This window comes from Mirounga angustirostris, unplaced genomic scaffold (genome assembly GCF_029215605.1).
Source record: "Mirounga angustirostris isolate CCGP_5_RB_7025 unplaced genomic scaffold, mMirAng1.0.hap1 SCAF_8, whole genome shotgun sequence".
NCBI classification, from domain to species: Eukaryota; Metazoa; Chordata; class Mammalia; order Carnivora; family Phocidae; genus Mirounga; species Mirounga angustirostris.
This window is the reverse complement of record NW_026991716.1, coordinates 32,496,720-32,517,456: the sequence shown is the minus strand read 5'-3', so window position 1 is coordinate 32,517,456 and position 20,737 is coordinate 32,496,720. Positions and strand designations below refer to the sequence as shown.

Here is a 20,737-nt window from a genome sequence, read left to right as displayed (position 1 = left end):
GTCAAAATGTGCCCTGTACTTTCACATCGACTCTTACATTCCTCACTTTTAAGATGCCTTGAGTAAAATCCAGATTCGTGTTGAAATGCTTCTACTGTTCCCCCACTGGCTTCAATTCCTATCCCTCTAGCTCCTTCCTTGTTTTTCTTTCAGTTCTAGATCCTCATCATTCCATGTCCACTGTATTTTTTTTTTTCCCATGCTAACGAGCTTTGATGACTCTGCCTTGGGTGGCTTGTCTTCTGCCCAGTGGCACATGGAGAGAAGGAGAGACAGGACCAGATGAAGGAACAAATTGTCCCCATGACATGCTCTGTTCTCTCCTTTGGGGGTCATAACTGGAGAGAATACAGTGGGTATCCTTGCCTAACATCCTGGGACTCTCATAAAAATAGCAATGTGAAGTTCCTTCCAAACCAATGGTCTTTGTCCTGGCTCCCAAACAGAATTTAATAGCTGTCGATATGAACTATGGATGGTAATAGATTGGCAAGAACACTGAAGTAGGAATCAGAAGCCCTGGTTTGTAGCCCTAGCTCTGGGGCTTGGAAAAATCACTTACACTTATTTGGCCTCAATTACCTTAGGATAGTAATGCTCATAGTTGTGAGAGTCAAGCATGTGAAATTCTTTGTGAGCACACATTTTAGCTTTGCATACACTAAAGTTCTATTTGTTGCTATAGTCAAATCCCAGTTATCCAACTATAGCTCATACATGAAAAGCCTTCACACTTTTTGCTTTCAGCCCATACTAAGATGTAAATAACGAAAAGCAATTTAAAACCAAATTAGTTTTACTGGTTGATTGATTAACCAATTGACTGACTGATTAACAGTGGTTTGCTGTTTTAGATGATTTAAAGGTTAATATAGGTTTTCTCAATCTCAGCATCATTAACATTTTGGACCTCTGGTGAGGGGGCTGTCCTATGCACTATATAGGATGTGTGGCAACGTCCCTGGCCTCTACCCACCAGATACCAATAGCACCCTCTCCCTCAGTATGACAACCAAAAATGTCTCCAGACTTTGCCAAATGTCCCTTGGATAATAAAATTTGTTCTGATTGATGTCCACTAGGGTAAAGGATAAAAAAAAGCTTTATTTTATTGCTTTTTCTTTATATGGCTAACTCCTAAAACCCAGGATTCCATTACCTACCTTTTCTATAAATTTCTACATACTACAGATCAAAGCCACATAGAGTTAATGTTCAGTAAAGAAAATTGGTATATGGGAATGATGTGGATGTGTTAATGGCCCCTGCCTCCCACCAATATCACATCGCAAAACACTGTCCTTATCAAGAGAAAGCAGTAACAGTCCATTTTTCTACTGGAAAATTGGTAGGTTTAATTCTTTCCAAACATCCTGTTTGTATGCTAGACTATAAGGCTTAGTTCTTGTCATATATATATATGGCATTTGGTTCTCAACCAGAGGTGATTTTGTCCCCCACAGAACATTTGGCAATGTTTGGAGACATTTTGGTGTGTCACAACCAGGGGAGGGGATGCTATTGGCATCCGGTGGGTGAAGGCCAGGGGTGCTGCTAACCATCCTACGGTACACAGGACACACCCACGACAACATAGAATTATCTAGTCCACTATGTCAAAATGTCAGTAGTGCGGACAAGAAATTCTGCTGTATGGGAACAATTATGCACTGGGTCTTTTCTTGGCTATGTGGGCTTTTTCTTTGGAAAATCTTATCAAGTCTCTGTTCTTCTTCCTCACAGCTGCTCATGGCACAAGTTCCTAAGATGCATACTAACGATTTTTCCTTTCCTGGAGTGGATGTGTTTGTATCGGTTCAAGGATTGGCTTCTTGGAGACTTACTTGCTGGTCTAACTGTTGGCCTTGTGCAAATTCCCCAAGGTAAGGAACATTCGAAGCCTTTTCACCCACAACCTATCAGACCTTGTCTGCTCACCCAGAGTAAACAATTACCTGTGTTAGATGAATAGAAAAAATAGGTGAATTCTATTCACATTACTACCATCTGTTCCCTTACCTGCCAGATTTCTAACTCTTCCAGGGTGGTTCCTAAAGATTCAGTTAGTTTTGGGGTGCCTGGGTGGCTCAGCCGGTTAAACGTCTGACTCTTGGTTTCAGCTCAGGTCATGATCTCAGGGTTGTGGGATCGAGCCTCATGTCAGGTTCTGCCCTCAGCAGGGAGTCAGCTTGAGATTCTCCCTCTCTTCTGCCCCTCCCCCACCCAGTACTCACTCGCTCTCTCAAATAAATCTTTAAAAAAAAAACTCAGTTAGTTTAGATAGAATACTTTCAAGATTATTTGCAATGCCCATTCAATGGTTGTGGGGTTTTTTTGCTTAATTAGTCATTTCATACTCACACAACTATAATAGACCTCAGTTGGCATTGGTTTTCCTTAGGAAGGTAAAAGATAGGAAACATAGCATGCTAGCATCTCTTCAGTAAGTTACACACAAAGCGGTCCAGGGGCCACTCTTTGGTCTCCCAAGTGGCAGTTCAGATAGAAGACAACAAGATCACACAGAGGCACAGGAGTTTTATGGGCTTTAGAAGCCGCATTTCCCAAATAGGAACCAACATCTCTTGTAATTCTCGTAACTGTTGCTTCCAGGGTCCCACAAATGGCATGCCCAGTTACAAGAGTTATTGTGCTCAGAGCAGCTCAAAGCTAACAATTCCCACTGGATATTTATCCTTCATTCACCGATCATCTTGGTCCAGATATAGTAGACTAATCAGGCTCATTTTTGCCATAACCAGTGTTGGCTGGTAACAGATGACATTTCACCTTTACCAGGTTTCCAAAGAAACAGCTAGAAAGTTAACCCAATATCAAATTTATCCACAGACAAAGAGAAAAGATTTTATTAATCCTTTACTCATAGTAGTTTGCAATTCCCCACATAGTATTTAAACACTATTCCTTTATTCTTCTGGGACCAATCAGACAGGTTTGAAACCTGTGACGGTACAGGTCATACAAAGCACGAAAGAGGCCGAGCAAAGGGCAAGTGGTAGCTAATATCCAACTCTGGCACAAGGCTGTTAGTTGGAGAAAAGGGATCCCTTTTTAAATAATTAATTATCTTGGAGTAAAATTGACTTTCTTTCCTTTGGGGTTTTTTTTTGTTTATTTGTTTTTTGTTTTTTGTGTTTTTAAGATTTTATTTATTTATTTGACAGAGAGAGAGAGACAGCAAGAGAGGGAACACAAGTAGGGGGAGTGGGAGAGGGAGAAGCAGGGCTCTCACCGAGCAGGGAGCCTGATGCAGGGCTCAACCCCAGGACCCTGGGATCATGACCTGAGCCAAAGGCAGACGCCCAACGACTGAGCCACCCAGGCGCCCCATCCTTTTGGTGTTTAAGTCTATAAATTTAAACCCACGTATGAATTTATGTAACCACCAACACAATGAAGATACAAACAGTTCTATCGGCCCCAAAACACTCTTATGCCATTCCTTTTAGTCCCATCCTCCCCTGACCACTGATCTGTTCTCTATCATCACAGTTTTGTCTTTTTGAGAATATGGTCTAAATGGACTCAGACAGTCTGTAACTCTCGAAGGCTGGCTTCTTCAATTCAGCATGATGTCTTTGAAATTAATGGCAATTGTAATATGCATGGAAAGCTTGCTCCTTTTCATGGCTGAGTAATTGTTCATTGCATGGCTGTACCACAGCTGGTTTACCCATTCACTTGTTGGTAGATCATGTCTAGTTTTCGGTTGTCACAAACAAAATTGCTATGAACATTCAGGTACAGGTTTTTCGGAAAACATAGTTTTCATTTCTCTAAGGTAAATACCCAGGAGTGGTATTGTTGGTCATATGGTAGCTGTGTGTGTAACATCATAAGAAACTGCGAAACTGTTTTCCAGAGCGGCTGTACCTACCATTGTTCATTCCTACCAACAATGTAGAAAATTCTAGTTCCTCCACGCCCTTCACTTGATGTTGTTTGTATTCTTTAATTAAACTTCCTATTTTGAGATAATTATAGATTCTCAAGGGTGCCTGGGTGACACAGTTGGTTGAGTGTCCGACTCTTCATTTCAGCTCAGGTCATGATCTCAGGGTCATGAGATTGAGCCTCATGTGGGCTCCATGTTCAGCGTGGAGTCTGCTTGAGATTCTCTCTCTCCCTCTCCCTCCTTTCCTTCCCACTTGTGCTCTCTCTCTCTCTCTCAAATAAATAAATAAATCTTTAAAAAAATATAGATTCACATGCATTTGTAAGAAACTACAGAGATATTCCTTGTATCCTTTCTCCATTTCCCCAGTGGTAACACCTTAAAAACTATAGTTCAATCTCACAACCAGGATATTAACATTGATAGAGTCAAGATACAGAACATTTCTACCACTACAAGGATCCCTCACATTGCCCTTTTATAGTTACCCCCACTTGCCCCTTGCCCCCATCCCCTCCTTAACCCTGGCAACCACTAATCTGTTCTTCATGTCTAGAATGTTATCATTTCAAGAAATTTATAGAAATAGAGTCATACAGTTTGTAATTCTTTGAGATTGCCTTTTTTTCACTCTTCTTAATTCTCCGGAGATTCATCTAGGTTTTTGTATGTATCAGTAGTTTTTTTCCTTTTTATTACTGAGTAGTATTCCATGGTATGAATGCACCATAGTTTATTTAAACATGCACACTTAAAGTATATCTGGATTGTTTCTGGGTTTTGGCTATTACAAATATAGCTGCTGTACATAGGTTAATGAACATAGTCTTCATTTCTCTGGGATAAATGTCCAGGAGCACAGTTTTGGGATTTTAGAATAGTTGTATCTTTAGATTTTTAAGAAACTGCCAGGCTTTTTTCTAGAATGGTTGTATCATTTTATATTCCCACCAACAATCTATGAGTGATCCAGTTGCTCTGCATCTTCACTAGCATTTGGTGTTGTCACTACTTTTTTTTTTTTTTTTGGCCATTCTAGTAGGGGTGTCTGAGACCTCATTGTGGTTTCAGTTTGCCTTTCCCTAATGCGTAATGATGTTTAAGATCTTTCCCTTTGCTAATTCCCCACCTGTATATTTTAATGAAATGGCTCTTCTTGTCTTTTGCTCATGTTCTAATTGGATTATTTGCATTTTCACTGTTCAGATTCAAGAGTTATTTATGTATTTTAGATATTAGTCCTTTGTCTTTTGTGTTTTGTAAATATTTTCTCCCAATCCATAGCCTGTCTTTTCATCCTTTTAACAGAGTATTTACAGAGCAAAATTCTTCATTTTGATGAAGGCCAGTTTTTATTATCTTTTATTGTAGCCGTTCTAAGAGGTATGTAGTGATGTCTCACTGTGGTTTTCATTTGTATTTCCCTATGGCTAATGAGGTTGAACATCTTTTCATGTTCATGTTTGCTCTCCTCGTATCCTTTTTAAAAAGATATTTATATATTTATTATTTTAGAGAGAGAGAAAGAGATTAGCTGGAGGGGTAGAGGGAGAGGGAGAGAGAATCTCAAACAGACTCCGCACTGAGCACAGAGCCCCACGTGGGGCTCAATCTCATGACCCTGAGATCATGACCTGAGCTGAAACCAAGAGTTGGACGCTCAACCAACTGAACCACCCAGGCACCCCTACCCTCATATCCTCTGTAGTGAAGTGTTCAACTCCTTTGCCCATTTTTTAAGTGGAAAAAAATTTTTATTTTCTTATTGTTAATTTTTGAGACTTCTTTATATATTCTGGATACAAGTCCTTTGTCAGATATGTGGTTTGCAAATATTTTCTCTCAGTCTGTAGCTTATCTTTTCATTCTCTTGATAGTGTGTTTGACAGAACAAAAGGTTTTAGTTTTGATGAAGTCCAATTTATCCATTTTCTTTCCTTTTACAGATTGTGCTTTTCCTATCATATATAAGAACTTTCACCTAACCCCCAGGTCACAAAGATTTTCTTTTATGTTTTCTTCTAAAAGTCTTATAACTTTATGTTTTACATTTAGAACTATGATCCACTTTGAGTTAATCTTTACATAAAGTGTGAAGTTTAGGTCAAGGTTTATTTTTAGTTGCATATTCAACATTCATTTTTAAAGAAGGCTATCACTCATTGAATTGTTTTTGCACTGTTGTCAAAGATCAAACAGCCATATTTTTGTGGGCCTATTTCTGGACTCTCTATTCTGTTCCATTGATCTACTTGTCTATCCCTTTACCAATATCATGTCTTGATTATTGTATCTTTATAATGAGTCTTAAAATTTGGTAGTGTGATCCCTCCATTTTTGTTCTTTTTCAAAATTGTTTTTAGCTATTCTTCTATATAAATTTTAGCATCAGCTTGTTTATATCTACAAAAATAAAATCCTACTGAGGGACACCTGGATGGTTCAGTCGGTTAAGCATCTGCCTTTGGCTCAGGTCATGATCCCAGGGTCCTGGGATCAAGTCCCATATCGGGCTCCTTGCTCAGCGAGGAGCCTGCTTCTCCCTCTGCCTGCCACTCCCCCTGCTTGTGCTCTTTCTTTCTCTCTCTGACAAATAAATAAATAAAATCTTTTTTAAAAAAATCCTACTGAGATATTGGTAGCCATTGCATTAAGTCCATAGATCACTTTGGAGATAATTGATATCTTTATTATGTTACATTTCCAATCCATGATCACAGTATGTCTCTCCATTTACTTTGGTCTTCTTTGATTTCCTTCATTAGCATTTGTAGTTTTCAGCATACAGATCCTGCACATGTTTTGTTAGAATTATACCTAAGCATTTCATTTGGGAGAAGATATTGTTTGTAGTAATTAAAAACGGTTTTGGTTTCCAATTGTTCACTGTTTACATATAGAAATACAATTGATTTGTGTGTTCACCTTGTACCCTGTAACTCACTTATTAGTTCTAAGAATCTTTTGTAGATTCCTTGGGATTTACTACATTGATAATCATGTCACCAGTAAATAGGGACAGTTGTGTCCCTATTTTATGACGTTTTCTTGCTTATTGGGCTGGCTAAGACTTCCAAACTCATTATAAAGAATAAGAGTGGTAAGAATAGACATTTTTGCCATGTTCCTGATCTTAGGAGGGAAAGCATTGAATCTTTCACCATTAAGTATGATGTTCACTGTAGAATTTTTGTAGATGCCCTTTATTAGGTAGAGGAACTTTCCATCTATTCTAGCTTGCTGAGAATTTTTATCAGGAATGGATGTTGTATTTTGTCAAATGCTTTTTCTGCATTATTGATATGACCATGTGATTTTTCTCTTTAAACTGTTAATATGGTAGATTACATTAATTGATTTTAAAATATTGAACCAGCCTTGCATTCCCAAAATAAAGGAGTACCTTTTAAAATTTGCATGTGGCAGCTATAAACCAAAATGTTCCATTTGTATCAGTACATTCACTTCCAGAAAAGTATCAGAAAGTCTCTAGAGGGCTACAATGAAAGACCTGAACTCTTGGCACTGACGTTTTAACTGTGAGTCCACTACTGACTCCCACTTATGAAAGGTCCTTCATTTATGGTCAAAATTGAGGACATACCCCTGCTAAATTACCAAATCATCATTGTAATTTCATACCAAAAGAAGAATTGCATTAGGATTTATAAGTTTACCTAGCATCCAGCATAGTATCTAGCACATAGTAGGTACTCAAGATCTTTGGTGAATAATGATAATCACATAACTACATGAATGAATGAATCTGAGCAACTCTTGCTAACTGACTAAGGGATTGTGTATTATTTTAAGTAGTGTGAATAATGAAATAATTTGTAGTATAAATAATTCAAAAGTTTTATTTACATTTGAATAGGCAGTACCTGACAACTGAATAATTTCCTTCAAATGAAACAAAAATACTACATGGTGAAGAACTTATTTAAAAAGTTCTAGATCTTCCTTACAGTAGAATTCCAATTTATAAACATAAAGAAGATAGAAAATCACCATTAGGGAAACACCACAGTAATAATTGTCATAGATAAAATCCATTAACAGATGTTAAAATTAGTGGGTGAAAGTTTGCAAACTATGTAAGGAGATTTGCATAGTTTTGAAGAATCTTCCTCAAGATATTTGCTAACTGGTTCACTACTCTACAGTAGAGAACTTGGGAGAAACAACCTGAACCAAGTGATTGATGCTATGTCCTCACCAGTAGTAAGACATATAGAGATTTATGAATCCTGTGATAAGACGCACTAGGAAAGACATGACATCATGTCTGTAGTATTCTCACTAAAACCATGTAACCTTAGTATAATCATGCAGAAACCTAAGACTATCCCCAAACGAGGGGCATTTGACAAAATAACTGATCTGTTAATACTCTTTCAAAGTGTCCAAGTCACGTAAAGACTGAGGAACTATTATAGATTGCAGGGCTAAGGAGAAATAACAACTAAATGGAATGTGGGATTCTAGATAGAGTCCTGGGACAGAAAAAGGAAATTAGTGGGAAAAGTCGTTAGTTAATTTATAATGTTAATTTCCTGATTCTGATAATTATGCTATGAATATATAAAATGTTAACATTAGGAGAAGCTAAGTAAGGGTTATATGGGAACTATTATTTTTGTAACTTTTCTTTAAGTCTAACTTTTCTTAAAAACTTAAAAATTTTTTAAGGTAGTGGAAAGTTTGGAAACTTCGTTTCCCTCTATTTCTCCACAGCCTAAGCTTAACCAAGATTAGACCACTTAGTTCTCAGATTCGTACCAAGTAATTTTCTTACTTCCCTGTATAACTTGGTAAGTTATTTGAAATCCTATATTTCAGGGCACCTGGGTGTCTCAGAGAGTGGGCAGCCAGCTCTTGGTTTAGGCTCAGGTCATGATCTCAGGGTCCTGGGATTGAGCCCTGCATCAGGCTCTGCACTCAGCAGGCAGTCTGCTTGAGGATTCTCTCTCCCTCTCCCTCTGCCCCTCCCCCCTGTTTACTCTCTCTCTAAAATAAATAAATAAATCTTAAAAAAAAAAAAAAGAAACCCTACATTTCAAAAGACTTTCTCTTTGTGCTATATGTTGCTTATCAAGAATAAATAAGGGCTGGGGCGCCTGGGTGGCTCAGTCGGTTGGGCGGCTGCCTTCGGCTCGGGTCACGATCCCAGGGTCCTGAGATCGAGTCCTGCATCGGGCTCCCTGCTCAGCGGGGAGCCTGCTTCTCCCTTTCCCTCTGCCTGTGGCTCTGCCTGCTTGTGCTCTCTCTCTCTCTGTCAAATAAATAAATAAAAAATATCTTAAAAAAAAAAAGAATAAATAAGGGCTGGGATACCTGACTTGTTCAGTTAGTGGAGCATGCTCTTAATCTCAGGGTCGAGGTCAAGCCCCACACTGGGCATAGAGCCTATTTAAAAAATAAATCAATAAGATATATTTTTTAAAAAGAGTAAAAAGGGGCTATTCAACATTATACTTGAATTCATAGGCAGTATATTAAAGCAAGAAAAAGAAATATAAGATATAAGGATTGTAAAGGAAGAAATAAAACTTCATTATTTATAGTTGATGATTTTTTTAAAAGATTTTATTTATTTATTTGTCAGAGAGACAGAGCACAAGCAGGGGGAGTGGCAGGCAGAGGGAGAAGCAGGCTCCCCACTGAGGAAGGAGCCCAATGCAGGACTCAATCCCAGGACCCCAGGATCATGACCTGAGCCGAAGGCAGACGCTTAACCGACTGAGCCACTCAGGCATCCAGATGATGATTTTTTAATGAAGAAAATAATCTACAAATAAATTAATAGAATTAATAAAATTTTATCAAGTTTGCTCAATACAAGATCATATATAAAAATCGAGTATATTCTTATGTACCTGAAGGAAACAGAAAGTGAAATTTTAAAAAAGATACCATTTACCAAAGCATAATAAATATGAAATAAGTTGTAATGAAATAAGAAAAGATATGTAAGGCCTTTTTAGAGAAATTATACTTTACTGAGTAATATTAAATTGTTAAATTATTTGAAATTACTTGAAAAAAACATGTTCAGGGGTTAGAAGACTCAATATTTAAAGATCTCAGTGCTCTCAAAATAAACTTTATAGATTCATTATTTTTTTAATGTAAATCCCAACAGGATTTTTTTAATAGAACACTATAAGCAGATTCTAAAATGAATGTGTAAATGCAAAAAAACAAGAATGGCCATATTCTTTTGAAAGAACAGCACGGGAAGACCTGTTCCTCCAATTATCAAGACTTAATATAAAGTTATAATATTTAAGATAATGTCCACCAAAAGTAGACAGAATAAATAAACCTTCATATATGCATATATTGGAATACATGGAAGGAACATGAGCAATCTCAAGCAACTCACCACAACATGGAGTACTCTTATATACATGACATTGAGCAAAAGAAGCAGAAATAAAAATTGCATACAGTGTAACTCCATTAATATAAAATTCAAACTTAACTAAACTGTATTGTTTAGAAATATGTGCACTACGGGTAAAACTATAAAGAAAAGCAAAGAAATTATTATCACAGAAGTCAGAATAATGAATACCTTTGTGGGGATAGGTAGAATTGTAATCAAAGACCTGGGTGGTGGTAACAAAGGTGTTTGTTTTATAAGTATTTATTCAGCTCAACATCTATTTTTTAAAAGATTTATTTATTTATTTGAGAGAGAGAGTGCACATGAGAGAGTGCATGAGTCGAGGGAGGGGCAGAGGGAAAGAATCCCAAGCAGACTCTTCACTGAGCACAGAGCCCAACTCAGGGCTTGATCCCACACCCTGAGATCATGACGTGAGTTGAAAACCAGAGTCAGTCACTCAACCAATTTAACCACCCAAGCACCCCATCAACATCTATTTTAATGCACTTTCTATAGGTAGTTATATTTCACAATAAAATTAGGCATTTTTGACTAACTTATCAAAACTATTACTAAACTAATTACTACAAAATAGCAAGACAGTGTGGTATTGCAGAGATAGACAGACTAATCGAACAGAAAAGAGTCACACAAATATATGTTGCATAGTTTATATCAGATGTGTCACTATAGAAACAAACTTTTTAATGAATGATATGAAACAACTGGATACTTACATGAAAAAAACAATTTTTAGGGGCACCTGGTTGGCTCAGTCAGTTAAGTGTCCAGCTCTTGATTTCAGCTCAGATCTTGATCTCAGGGTCATGAGTTCAAGCCCCACATTGGGCTCCAGGCTGGGCGTGGAACCTACTAAAAACAACAATAACAACAACAACAAATAACAATTTTTAGACCTCTTCCTCATGCCATAAACAAAAATCTATTCCTGGTAGATTAAAGACCTAAATGTGAAAGGTAAAACAAAGATTTTTTAGGTTTATGTAGGAGAATATTTTCATGATCTTGAAGTAGAAAATGATTTCTCAAACAAGACATGAGAAGCACTAGCCTGCCTAAAAGGAAAAGACTAATAAATTGAATTAAGTAAAAGTCTTGTTCATGTAAAGACACATGAGGACTGGAAAGCAAACCACAGAATGGGAGAGATATTTGTAATACATATATCCAACAAAGGATTTAAATCTATAATATATATACTCCTACAAATCTGTAAGGAAACAACTCAATGAGACTGATCAATATTATTGACAATCAGTGAAGTGAAAAGTGAAGTTTAAATGAGTAAGACGCTAACTCATATACACTAAAAATTGAAATCTGACAGTATCATGTGCTAACACAGATGCAGATGATGGGAACTGTCACACAATGCTGGTGGGAGTGTAAATTGTATAACCATTTGGAAAACAGGTTGGCATTTTCTGGCAAATGCCCCAGCAGTTATGCTTCAGGATATAGAATCCCAAGGAACTTGTACATTGATGCACCAAGAGGCATGTGCAAGAATATTCATGACAATGTTGTTCACAGTAGCCCCAAACTGGAAACAAAGACAGGAGACTGTGCAAGCCTGGAGATAAAGAAAATAGGGATATCGCTGCCTTAGATCCTGATGGTTTTTTAGTTCTGGTTCCAGTCTCTGATGTGGCCTAACTGCCCTTTGTACTCTTTTAGTAAATTTCCTGTTTTGCTTAAGCTAATTTGAGCAATTTTTCTCTGTGGGTTGGGGGGGGTGTTTTTTTGGGGGGGTTGGTTTTTTGTTTGTGCAATCATTAGAGCCTTGCTTAGGAAAAAAAAATGTGGAAGGAGAAACTATAAATTACAAAGATTTAAGAGACCTATCAACCAATGTGAGAACCTCATTTGAGTCCTAATACAAAGATTGTAAAAGATAGTACAACATATAATAGCAAATGTTTTTTTATTTATTATTATTTTTATTTTTTATTTTTTAAAGATTTTATTTATTTATTTGAGACAGAGAGCATGAGAGGGAGGAGGGTCAGAGGGAGAAGCAGACTCCCTGCCGAGCAGGGAGCCCAATGCGGGACTCGATCCAGGGACTCCAGGATCATGACCTGAGCTGAAGGCAGTGGCTTAACCAACTGAGCCACCCAGGCGCCCAGCAAATGTTTTTTTATTTTATTTATTTATTTATTTATTTTAAGATTTTATTTATTTGCGAGAGAGAGAATGAGAGACAGAGAGCATGAGAGGGAGGAGGGTCAGAGGGAGAAGCAGACTCCCTGCTGAGCAGGGAGCCCGATGCGGGACTCGATCCCGGGACTCCAGGATCATGACCTGAGCCGAAGGCAGTCGCTTAACCAACTGAGCCACCCAGGCGCCCCAGCAAATGTTTTTTTAAAGATCACCCCATAACCCAGCAAATCTTTGCCTGAAGGTTTCTCGTGTGGTTGTAATCAAGCTGTCCGTCATCTCAAGGTTCTACTGGGGCAGATCAGCCTTCAGGCTAACTCATGTGTTTGCTGGCAGGCCTGGGTTTCTCACCTTGTGGGCCTCTCCAAGAGCACTTGAGTGTCCTCCTAACATGGCAGCTGATGGGATCAGCTATGTGCAGAACCCCTAGTTCAAAAATTATTCAGAATTTCAAGATGGTCAGAGTAGAGCATTAAGCCAAGTGTGGAGCCTTCTAAGCCCTATTTAATTGCATAGGTCACACACTCTTGAAGCCAACGCTGGCAGGTGGTGACCTGGATGAAAGAGACAGTGAGTCAGAGAGCAACCAAGACAGAAGCCATAATCTTCTTGCAACCTACTCTCAAAAGTGACATCCTATTATTTTTGTTGTAGTCTGTTTATTAGATGCAAGTTACTAGGTCCATCCCACACTTAAGAGGTGGGGATCACACAGAGGCATGAATACCAATTAGCCATTGCAGATCATCTTAGGGGCCCTCTACCACAACCATTTATGAAATAAGCAGGGAAATTTGAACATTTACTGACTATTTGATAAAGAACCATTATTAATTTCTTAGGTATAATGATGGTATTGTAGTTAAATTAAAAGAGGGTCTTCTGCGGTGCCTGGGGGGCTCAGCTGGTTAAGAGTCTACCTTCGGCTCAGGTCATGATCCTGGAGTCCTGGGATAGAGTCCCACATCGGGCTCCCTACTCAGTGGGAAGTCTGCTTCTTCCTCTCTCTCTCCCTCTGCCTCTGCCCCTACTTACGCTCTCTCTCTCTCAAATAAATAAATAAAATCTTTAAAAAAAATAAAATAAAATAGAAGAGGGTCTTCTTTTGGGGCACCTAGCTGGCTCAGTTGGTAGAGTGTGAGACTCTTGATCTCAGGGTCATGAGTTTGAGCCCCACACTGGGTGTAGAGGTTACTTTAAAGGTAAAAAAAGAGGGGCGCCTGGGTGGCTCAGTTGGTTAAGCGACTGCCTTCGGCTCAGGTCATGATCCTGGAGTCCCGGGATCGAGTCCCGCATCGGGCTCCCTGCTCAGCAGGGAGTCTGCTTCTCCCTCTGACCCTCCTCCCTCTCATGCTCTCTGTATCTCATTCTCTCTGTCTCAAATAAATAAATAAAATCTTAAAAAAAAAAAAAAGATAAAAAAAGAGGGTCTTCTTTTAAAGATATATACTGAAATATCAATATATGAAATAATTTCATGTCTTGGATTTGCTTAAAAATAATATGAAGTGGGAAAGGAGTGAGGGAATAGATGAAACAAGATTGACCATGAGTTGACCACTGTTGAAGCAGGTGATAGGTATATGGGAGCTCATTATACTCTATTTTTGTATGTGTTTGAACTTCTACACACACACACACACACACACACACACAAAGCCTTGCTTGTCTAAGACACTAAATTGACTCACTGAACTTGTAACTGAATTCAGAAGAGCACACGGTAAGATGTAAATTGAAAATAGGCCCTCAGGGGTGCCTGGGTGGCTCAGTCGGTTGATCATCAGACTCTTGATTTTGGCTCAGGTCGTGATCTCAGGACCATGAGATTGAGCCACGCATGAGGCTCCATGCCGGGTGTGGAGCCTCCTCAAGAGTCTCTCTCTCCCTCTCCCTCTGCCCCACCGCCAACCCTCCCCCACCCCTGCACATGTGCATGTGTGCTCTCTTGCTCTCTCTCTTAAAAAAAAAAAAAAAAAAAAAGATAGGCCCTCAGGGCAGGAGCTGTGGGCTTGAGACATCAAAGGATGACACCATGCATGTTAATCCATTTGCTTCAAAATTTCCAAATTCTCATGGTGTTCTTGGAAAAGAAAGTAAGTATTGAAGGAGTTGTTGAAGAAAGAGACCTAAATAATTGGCATATGGAAGAGAGGAAACACATGCCAACGTGGAATCAAGCCAATTAAGCATGGTTCTTGCCTTGCTCTCCAGCTTTATTTCCAGTCCTAGAGGATTCCCCAGGGCCTTCTGCTACTAGACTAGGGGTGAAATGGGGCTGCTTCTGAGCTGTTGGAAGCAGAGGTCTTATTGTTGTGGCGTCTGTTTTCCACGATTAGCATGAAGACCTTGAAGTGAGAGGTATTTGAGCCTGTGATTTAGAACTGAGGTGTAAAAGCACATGGTAAAGTGGGAGGAGAAGCTAAGTATCAAAGGAGGTAATAAAAGGGACTAGTGAAGGGCTATATGTCAAGAGATGTTGTTACCACACTCAGTCAGTGAGACACGTGGGTCATTTTTATTGTAAATATTCTTTACAGTTTTTATTGAAGATGAAAAGCCAGCCTACCTTTCCTTACTTAAATTATCTTGTTTTTCAGCCCTGACGTTTAGTTTGCTGGCAAGGCAACTGATTCCTCCTCTCAATGTCTGTTATGCAGCTTTCTGTTCTTCAGTAATTTATGTCATTTTTGGATCATGTCATCAAATGTCCATTGGTGAGTTCAGCACTGGAACCACAGGCGGTGGATGGACTTTCTGCCTCAGTCATTCCCTTATTGGCTAAGAACCCCAATTAAAGCTATGTTTAAGGTAGAAAAAAAGGAGGCAAAAGATGGACATTCTATCCATAGGGTGAGCGCTAAGAGTTTCGAGATTGAGCCATTATTAATGTCACCACCAGACAAGTCAGCCAGCCAGCAGTTTCCCAAAGCAATTAGACAGCAGAGGTACTACCCTTAGTGAAATTCCCACCCACTGAAATCTGACTGCCCTCAACCCAGAAGATCCAGAGGCAAGTTTGCCAATATTCCTAGAGTGGATCCATCTTTCAGCTGGACCTGTAATAACCCAAGTCCATGGGCCTACTTTATAACAACCATGTTAGCTTATTAATTTACAATGAGAAAATGCTGTCACAGTAATCAAAGCACTCAAATCCATAGGATAAGCACCTTCCTTCCCTGAGTCAAAGTCCATCTACTAATTTATAATTAGAAATAACTGTCACAGGGACCAAACTAGTTGAAGGTCATATAAGCAGCACATTTTCTTCACTTAAGTAAACCAGCATAGAAATCAAACCACAAAATGCGCAATAATCTTGGAAGGACATTGCCAACATCTACTTAGTAAAGTGCCTTTTTATTGGCTTCCCCACTGAACAACTGACCACCCAACCAACACTGATCATTTTGACGGACACATTTTTTCTCCAGATACGTTTGTATATTCAGTCTGGTTACCATCCCATTATTCTAGATGTGGAGTGCTAATCCTGCCTTTTTTTTAAGGACAATATCACATGTCTTTACTAAAATCCATTATGTGTTGATTTTACATTTGGAGACTGAGCAAACAATTTTATTCCCATATTTCCAAGTTCCTGGGGCATATTGCAATCATTTCCAAATACTGATAATAAGGCTACTAGAGTTTTGTTTCTGTTAGGCAATTTAAAGGTAAGATTTGCCTTTGCTCCTATATGTGACTATGTGGACTGGAGGACTGAATGAAATCATGTTTGAAATAGGTTTAGCTCAGTGTCATTTTGCACCTAGTAAATACTTCATAAGTGATAGTTGTTATTTTTCTTATTATTATTGATTAGCTTTATTTTCTGATCCACTCCCCACAATCTCATTTACCATCTTTAAGAGCAGGTACAGTGGCTGAGCCTGATAGGCATTTCCAGCCAATTTCTCTTTGAATCCCACTCCATATGCCCATATTGTAAAGAGGTTAATACCTGGACCACCAAGATCTAAATTCTGGGAGTTGGTCATGGCATGCGGAGCCAGAGTTCTTTTCTTTGCTCTTTCTTACTTCTCCAATGGCCACCTTCAAAAAAGAAAAGTTCTTCAGATCAAAGACAAAACAACATCAGACCATGCCTTGCTTTTGTCAAATATGTCAGGTTACCTGGATTTAAAACTGCACTTTCTGCCTCAACACCTTCTTTCACAGGTTCCTTCTTCCTTATGAGTGCTCTGATGATCAATGTCCTGAGGCTGTACCCATTCAACAATGGCCACCTGATTCTGGGAACTTTCATCAGGGATGACTTTTCTAAGCCCTCCTTCCTTGCGGACTATAACAGATCCTTGAGTGTGGTGGCATCCACAACTTTTCTGACTGGGATTATTCAGGTAGGATCTGAGTCTCTGAACCCCTGAAGAAGAAATAAATAAATAAAGGAGCTACAAATGAACCCCTTCCTTTTGTTGCTCCTGTTATCTGTTGTTATATATCTGGAACTTTTGTGGTTTATTTTTGGAAAACTTACAGGATATGTGGATAGGCTCTCCTTAGTGACAAAACTTCTCCCCTCCTCAGAAATCATTCACCATTGATTTAGGATGAGACACTGAACATTCTCATCAGTCCCTTCTCTAAAACTAAAGAAGGGTCCTAGGGACTATGATCTAGAGTTCTATTCATGATTTCATGTTTAAAAAAAAAAAAAAACCTCTCTATATTCTTTCAACAAGATTAGCACTCATAGGCTCACATACTATATTTTGGGTTAAGTAAGCATTAGAGTCAGACCTGGAATCCTTTTCCTAAAATGTCAGGAGCACAGCCAAATGACAATAATATCAATGACATATTAAAATATCAAAACTTACTTTTGGTGTGTCTTTGATTTTCTCTCAGAGTCTACCATCTAAAGCTTCACCCATTGAACTAAAGTCACATGTGCTAGCTTTATTTCTCTTTTTTTGCAACCAATCTACTCTCTAGCTAATTTTTGCTGATCTCTCCTGGGACCGTCTTTTATAAGGTAAGGTTTTACTGAAAGCCTACAAAGTCCGGCCCTGATACCAGCTATATGACTTACTTAAATCACCTTACCTTTATGGGCCTCAGTTTCCTTGTGTACAAAATGGGAATAATAACATTTACTTTGCAGGGTACTTATGAGGACTAAGTGAGAAAATACATGTAAAGCCCTCAGCGCAGAGCCTGTCACATAGTAAGCATCAATATGTTATAACAACTGGATACAGAAATATGAATTTGGTACTTTGATAGAGACCAAAAATTAAAAAAGATGAAATTCCTGTGGTTTAAAAATTCAATCTTGTAGGAAAAGACAAAATAACAAGCAATAAGTCAGCAACCTATGAATTATCTACATAACCCTGGGCATGTTCCCTCGCTTCCTTTGAGCCTCAGTTTATTTTTCATCTAATAAAGGAGGAGACATTCCATTTCCAGGAAGATGAAATAGATGTACTTTTCCCTATTCCTCCTGTTAAGTACAACTAAAAACCTTGGAACGTTATATATAACACAAACATAAGAGACTCTGAAAAGTGGAAAGAAGAAGGCAAACTGGCTCAGAACCTCCGAATCCAAGTAACAACATAGTGGTGAGTTTCCAGGGTTTTCTCTTTCCTCTTATATTTCAAACTTGGTGCTGAAGAAGCCAGAAACCCAAAATGCTAATACCTGTGCGTGCACATACACACACAGCCCTAACAGAAGTCTGTTCTTTATAGCCACAGCACCAAAAAAGGCTAGCAAGGTTGAAAACTTTTACATAATAACTACTATACTCCAGACAAACACCAAGGAAAAACAAAACAAAACTGTGGTATCAACGCCCTCATGCCAACAAAAGCCAACTGAAGACCTAGACTTTCACCCTTACCCACCTGTAATGAAGTGCCCACCCATCCTCCAACTGGGATGTTGTCAGAGAAGGCCAAGTAGGGAGTCAAGACTTTCATTCCCACTGTGCAGTAATGAGACCCCCTTCCTACTCCTTGCTAGGGTGGTGTCAGAGATGGCCTAGTGAAGAAGACAACCCCCTCTGTTGTAGTATCAGTGGAGGCCAAGTGGGAAGAAGCAAGGCATTCCTGTCTCTTCCAGCCAGGATAATATCAGCAGAGGGCTAGTGGGGAGCCAGAACTCCCACCTCTGCCCAGCAATAATGAAGAGTCCTTACTGCCACAGCTGTCGGCGGAAACTTAGGGGAGAAGCTGGACTTGTGCATCTACAGGCAGTAACGAGATGGCACCTGCCCCCTCCCCTGCCATCACTTTGTCAAAATAAGCGAGCTACAACAGAAGGTTTAAATAAGATCCAATGTCTCGTAGCATAGTGCCCAAAGTGTCTATCATTGAACTTAAAATTCCTTGTCTTATCAAGAACCAGAAAAATCTCAACTTGAATGAAAAAAGACAATAAAAAGATGCCAACACTGAGATGACAGAGATGTTAGAATTATCTGGCAAAGATTTTAAAGCAGCCATCCTAAACATGCTTCAGCAAGCAACAATGAACATGCTTGAAACAGTGAGAAAATAGAAAGTCTCAGCAAGTAAACAGAAAATATGAAGAAGCAAATGGAAATTTTCAAACAATAACCAAAATTAAAAATTCAAAGGATGGGCTCAATAGCAGAATAGAGGAGGCAGGAAAGAATGAATGAACTCAAAGAAAGAACAATGGAAATTGCCCAATCAGAACAACAGAGAGAAAACAGACGAAAAATAATGAACAGAGCCTCAGGGACAAGTAGGGTGATAACAAAATATCTAATATTCATATCATAAGAGTCCCCAGAAAGAGAGGAGAAAAAAGATGGGGCTGAATTACTTGAAGAAATAACAGCTGAAAACTCCCCAAATTGGCAAAAGATACAATCCTATGGATTCGAGAGGCTGAGAAAATTTCAAACAAGATAAATCCATAGAAATCCACCCTAAGACAAATCAGAGCCAATCTTCTGGAAACTAAAGACAATGAAAAAAATCTTGAAAGCAGTAAGAAAAACACTTTACCTATGAGGTGAGGGAGGTGAGCGACTCAAATGACAGCAGATTTCTTTTTTTTTTTTAAGATTTTATTTATTTATTTGACAGAGAGACACACAGCAAGAGAGGGAACACAAGCAGGCGGAGTGGGAGAGGGAGAAGCAGGCTTCCCGCAGAGTGGGGAGCCCAATGCACGGCTCGATCCCAGGACCCTGGGATCAGGACCTGAGCCGAAGGCAGACGCTTAACAACTGAGCCACCCAGGCGCCCCTGACAACAGATTTCTTATCAGAAACCATAGAATCCAGAAGGAGGTTGCACAATATTTTCTGTTTGCTAAAAGCAAAGAACTGTCGATCCAAAATCATATACCCAGTGAAAATATCCTTCAAGAATCAAAGGTTAATCAAGACATTCTCAAATGAATGAAAACTAAAAGAATTTGCTACCAGCAGACCTACCCTAAAAGAATGGTGAATGGAATTTCTCTGAATAGGAAATGATAAAAGAAAGAATCTTGGAACATCAGGAAGGAAGAAAGAACAAAGGAAAGAGTACAAATATGGATAAATATAATAGATTTTCCTTGTCCTCTTGTGCCTTCTAAATTATGTTTGATGGTTGAAATGAAATTATAACACTGTGATGTGGTTCAAAATGTATGTAGAAGAAATATTTAAAACAATTACCATGGACCCTTGAACAACATGAGTTTGAACTTCACAGGCCCACTGATATGCAGATTTTTAAAAATAAATACAGTACAGTATTGTAAATGTATTTTCTCTTCCTTATGATTTTCTTGATAACATTTTCTTTTCTCTATCCTATGTTACTGTAATAATATAGTATGTAACACATATACCAAATATACGTTAATCATCTCTTTATGTTATTGGTAAGGCTTCCAGTCAACAGTAGGCTAATAGGAGTTAAGTTTTGGGGGAATCAAAAGTTATACATGGGGGGAGGGCACCTGGGGGGCTCAGTCGGTTAAGCGTCTGCCTTTGGCTCAAGTCATGATGCCAGGGTCCTGGGATCAAGTCCCACATCAGACTCCCTGCTCAGCTCAGCAGTCTACTTCTCCCTCTCCCTCTGCCCCTCCCCCTGCTCGTACTTTCCCTCTCTCAAATAAATAAAATCTTAAAAAAACAAGTTATACATGGATTTTCAACTGTGGGGGGGGTGCCCCTAACCCCTGTGGTATTCAAGGGTCAACTATAGTTTTGTAAGATGTTACCATTGGGGGGAACTGAGTAGAGT

General features: G+C 38.9%; 1 protein-coding gene across 1 annotated transcript in view; it reads left to right on the top strand.

Annotated features, from left to right (window-relative positions):
* SLC26A8 (solute carrier family 26 member 8) overlaps positions 1-20,737 on the top strand; it is an 81,047-nt gene that overhangs the window by 3,965 nt on the left and 56,345 nt on the right. The window contains exons 2-4 of the mRNA XM_045866152.1: positions 1,744-1,883; positions 15,092-15,208; positions 16,677-16,858. Coding sequence (XP_045722108.1) covers positions 1,744-1,883; positions 15,092-15,208; positions 16,677-16,858 — 439 coding nt within the window. The remainder of the gene's footprint in view (positions 1-1,743; positions 1,884-15,091; positions 15,209-16,676; positions 16,859-20,737) is intronic.